Source organism: Oncorhynchus nerka, linkage group LG19 (assembly GCF_034236695.1).
Source record: "Oncorhynchus nerka isolate Pitt River linkage group LG19, Oner_Uvic_2.0, whole genome shotgun sequence".
Taxonomy (NCBI): domain Eukaryota; kingdom Metazoa; phylum Chordata; class Actinopteri; order Salmoniformes; family Salmonidae; genus Oncorhynchus; species Oncorhynchus nerka.
The window spans coordinates 45071145-45076144 of record NC_088414.1 but is presented as its reverse complement, the minus strand read 5'-3'; the positions used below and the strand labels follow the sequence as shown (position 1 = coordinate 45076144).

The 5000-nt window shown below is 42.0% G+C and overlaps 1 protein-coding gene across 1 annotated transcript in view; it reads right to left on the bottom strand.

The window, feature by feature from the left end:
• Nucleotides 1-5000, bottom strand: part of tiam1a (TIAM Rac1 associated GEF 1a) — a 264051-nt gene that overhangs the window by 149937 nt on the left and 109114 nt on the right. The window contains 1 exon segment of the mRNA XM_065004978.1: nucleotides 680-852. Coding sequence (XP_064861050.1) covers nucleotides 680-852 — 173 coding nt within the window.

Genomic DNA, 5000 nt, shown 5'->3' with positions numbered 1-5000 from the left:
TTTTAATAGGGAAGGATTTTAGTGTGACACCTCAGGGACACTGGAGGACAGAATGCACAGTGGGTTTTAATAGGGAAGGATTTTAGTGTGACACCTCAGGGACACTGGAGAACAGAATGCACAGTGGGTTTTAATAGGGAAGGATTTTAGTGTGACACCTCAGGGACACTGGAGGACAGTGGGTTTTAATAGGGAAGGATTTTAGTGTGACACCTCAGGGACACTGGAGAACAGAATGCACAGTGGGTTTTAATAGGGAAGGATTTTAGTGTGACACCTCAGGGACACTGGAGGACAGTGGGTTTTAATAGGAAAGGATTTTAGTGTGACACCTCAGGGACACTGGAGAACAGAATGCACAGTGGGTTTTAATAGGGAAGGATTTTAGTGTGACACCTCAGGGACACTGGAGGACAGTGGGTTTTAATAGGGAAGGATTTTAGTGTGACACCTCAGGGACACTGGAGAACAGAATGCACAGTGGGTTTTAATAGGGAAGGATTTTAGTGTGACACCTCAGGGACACTGGAGAACAGTGGGTTTTAATAGGGAAGGATTTTAGTGTGACACCTCAGGGACACTGGAGGACAGAATGCACATGACAGCTAGCTCTGATACAAGGAAATGTCAAACACACACGCTGACGCAGGCACGCGTAACCCCCCCCCACCTCTACTACCTGGAAGAGAAATGCATCCCCTAGAGAGTTGCTGAGGCAGAAGACAAAGTCCTTCTTGGGGTGTTCAGGTACGGCCTGAAGGATACTGTACTCAGCCCACACCGCGTGTTTAGGAACACTATGATGGTCGATCCCCGACCGCCCGTCAGTCTCGTACAGGAACAGAGTGCATCCTGGGATATGGGAGAGGGGGGGGGGGGGTAGGAAAAATGTTAGATGTTTTATACTAAGGTTATACATGACATCATGTTTCCTGAGAGGCAACACCAACTGAGATGTTTTATTTTAACTGAGATGTTTTATTTTAACTGAGATGTTTTATTTTAACTGAGATGTTTTATTTAACTGAGATGTTTTATTAAACTGAGATGTTTTATTTCACTGAGATGTTTCATTTCACTGAGATGTTTCATTTAACTGAGATGTTTTATTTTAACTGAGATGTTTTATTTTAACTGAGATGTTTTATTTTAACTGAGATGTTTCATTTAACTGAGATGTTTTATTTTAACTGAGATGTTTAATACTGAGATGTTTTATTTTCACTGAGATGTTTTATTTTAACTGAGATGTTTAAAACCTGTTGGGGCTAGCCCTGAATACTGCCCCTTCTGGAGGAATTCGGCACCCATATAAACCATGATAAATTTTTGTCAAAAGTTGCTAATATATGCATATAAAAATTATTATCGAATAGGAAACACTCTAAAGCTTATAAAACCGTTTAAATTTTGTCTCTATGTAAAGCAGAAGTCTCAGGGCATGCATTCTCCCAAAGTCTCTCTTGTAATGAAAAAAGTTGCCACCACTTCAACGTCATCGTATACACACTTCCCAAGCAGTTATAACCATGGAAACAGTTTCTACGTCTTCAGCGTGAAGCCTGCTTTCGATGAGGCGTGTAACTGTGAGAATCGCGCGCTCACGAGACGTTCAGCGTGCCCAAACGTCCCGGTGACGCAAAAAAAAAGTTTCACCAATGGGAGCTGGGAAATTTCTCTCTCTTTCCCTCAGGATGGACTGAACAACGTGTGTTTCTTTGTTCGCCCTCACGATTGCTGTAGACCTTTATAACATGTTAAGGCTTAATTATAAACATAGTTTGACAAGTTTACTCGAAATATAATGTATACTTTCGACGCGTTTTGGTGCGCATCCACTTGAAATTTGCATACATTTCGACCGAAAAGTGTCTAGTTTGAGAACGGAAAGACACAGACTTGAAAACTGAACGCTAACTTGGTGAGTATTAACCCTTCCAGGTCTTCTGAAGGAAGAACAGCCATGGTAAGGGAATATTTATGTCTTCATTTTGGGTTTCTGTCGACTCCAAGATAGAGGAGTCAGTATGCTAAATGGGAGCGCCGACTCTATTATAGCCTAGTGAACGCCAAATGTAACGTTAAAAATAATTGTAACATAGCGATTGCATTTAGAAGAAGTTTATCTTGCCATACATATGTAAAACATGCATATTTAGTCAAAGTTTATGATGTGTATTCCTTGTTTGCTGACGTTATCTGCCGGAGCTATTTTATTTCTCCTGACATTGCAGTAGCATTTTTTGAACGATGCATAATTGTAAACAGAGATTTATGGATATATATTGCATATTATTGAAAAAAAAATGAATGTACTGTGTAACATGTTATATTACTGTCATCTGATGAAGATTTCAAAAGGTTAGTGAAATGATTTTTCTTTTAATCCTGCGTTTGTTGATTGCATATTTTTTCCTACTTGGCTAAGCTAATGAGGTATGTATGCAGTGGTGGTTGGACATAAATATGTGCTATGTTTTCGCCGTAAAACATTTTAGAAATCTGACTTGCTGGGTAGATAAATAACTTCTTTATCTTTCATTTGAGCCATTTTTCAAGCGATTCTGTGGAGGTTAAATATTTTTAGGATTATTTATTGCGTTCCCTGCGCCACATTACAGCTCAGGGGGGATGGGGGGTGATCCCAAAGGGGATCATGTATCCCCATCACGTTAATTTTCACTGAGATGTTTAATTTAACTGAGATGTTTAATTTCACTGAGATGTTTAATTTCACTGAGATGTTTTATTTAACTGAGATGTTTTATTTTAACTGAGATGTTTAATTTCACTGAGATGTTTTAGTCTTTAACTTACATCTCAAAATGAGATGTTTTATTTTAACTGACAGTTTACAGGCTCTGTGTTGAATACTGCCCCCTTCTGGAGGGAAATAAACTGATACATTTTTGTCAAACCTTTAAACCTGATTAGGGCTGAAATGGAACCCTATTCACTATATTTTTTATTTATTTTTTATTTCACCTTTATTTAGCCAGGTAAGCTAGTTGAGAACACCTTTATTTAGCCAGGTAAGCTAGTTGAGAACAAGTTCTCATTTGCAATTGCGACCTGGCCAAGATAAAGCATAGGAGTGTGAACAGACAACAACACAGAGTTACACGTGGAGTAAAACAAACATACAGTCAATAATACAGTAGAAAAATAAGAAAACAAAGTCTATATACAGTGAGTGCAAATGAGGTAAGTTAAGGAAATAAATAGGTCATAGTGGCGGAGTAATTACAATATAGCAATTAAACACTGGAACGGTAGATGTGCAGAAGATGAATGTGCAAGTAGAGATACTGGGGTGCAAAAGGAGCAAAAATAAATAAATAAATAACAGTATGGGGATGAGGTAGTTGGATGGGCTATTTACAGATGGGCTATGTTCAGGTGCAGTGATCTGTGAGCTGCTCTGACAGCTGGTTCTTAAAACTAGTGAGGGAGATACGAGTCTCCAGCTTCAGTGATTTTTGCAGTTCGTTCCAGTCAGTGGCAGCAGAGAACTGGAAGGAAAGGCGACCAAAGGAGGAATTGATTTTGGGGGTGACCAGTGAGATATACCTGCTGGAGCGTGTGCTACGAGTGGGTGATGCAATGGTGACCAGTGAGCTGAGATAAGGCGGGGCTTTACCTAGCAGGGTCTTGTAGATGACCTGTAGCCAGTGGGTTTGGCGACGAGTATGAAGCGAGGGCCAGCCAACAAGAGCGTACAGGTCACAGTGGTGGGTAGTGTATGAGGCTTTGGTGACAAAACGGATGGCACTGTGATAGACTGCATCCAGTTTGTTTAGTAGAGTGTTGGAGACTATTTTATAGATGACATCGCCGAAGTCAAGGATCGGTAGGATGGTCAGTTTTACGAGGGTATGTTTGGCAGCATGAGTGAAGGAAGCTTTGTTGCGAAATAGGAAGCCGATTCTAGATTTAATTTTTGATTGGAGATGCTTAATGTGAGTCTGGAAGGAGAGTTTACAGTCTAGCCAGACACCTAGGTATTTGTAGTTATCCACGAATTCTAAGTCAGAGCCGTCCAGAGTCGTGATGCTTATTCTTATATAGTGCACTACTTTAGACCAGAGCCCTATGGCACCCTATTCCCTAATATAGTGCACTAATTTAGACCAGAGCCCTATGCCACCCTATTCCCTATATAGTACACTACTTTAGACCAGAACCTATAGGGCTAAGTAGAGTATTGTATTGTGTCTTTAGCAGAGGAGGGGAGAGACAGGGATGTTAGCAGAGGAGAGAGACAGGGATGTTAACAGAGGAGAGAGACAGGGATGTTGACAGAGGAGAGAGACAGGGATGTTAGCAGAGGAGAGAGACAGGGATGTTAGCAGAGGAGAGAGACAGGGATGTTGACAGAGGAGAGAGACAGGGATGTTAACAGAGGAGGAGAGAGACAGGGATGTTAACAGAGGAGAGAGACAGGGATGTTGACAGAGGAGAGAGACAGGGATGTTAACAGAGGAGGAGAGAGACAGGGATGTTGACAGAGGAGGAGAGAGACGGATGTTAACAGAGGAGGAGAGAGACAGGGATGTTGACAGAGGAGAGAGACAGGGATGTTAACAGAGGAGGAGAGAGACAGGGATGTTAACAGAGGAGGAGAGAGACAGGGATGTTAACAGAGGAGAGAGACAGGGATGTCAACAGAGGAGAGGAGAGAGACAGGGATGTTAGCAGAGGAGAGAGACAGGGATGTTAGCAGAGGAGAGGAGAGAGACAGGGATGTTAGCAGAGGAGAGAGACAGGGATGTTAGCAGAGGAGAGAGACAGGGATGTTAGCAGAGGAGAGAGACAGGGATGTCAACAGAGGAGAGGAGAGAGACAGGGATGTCAACAGAGGAGAGAGACAGGGATGTTAGCAGAGGAGAGAGACAGGGATGTCAACAGAGGAGAGGAGAGAGACAGGGATGTTAGCAGAGGAGAGAGACAGGGATGTTAGCAGAGGAGAGAGACAGGGATGTTAGCAGAGGAGAGAGACA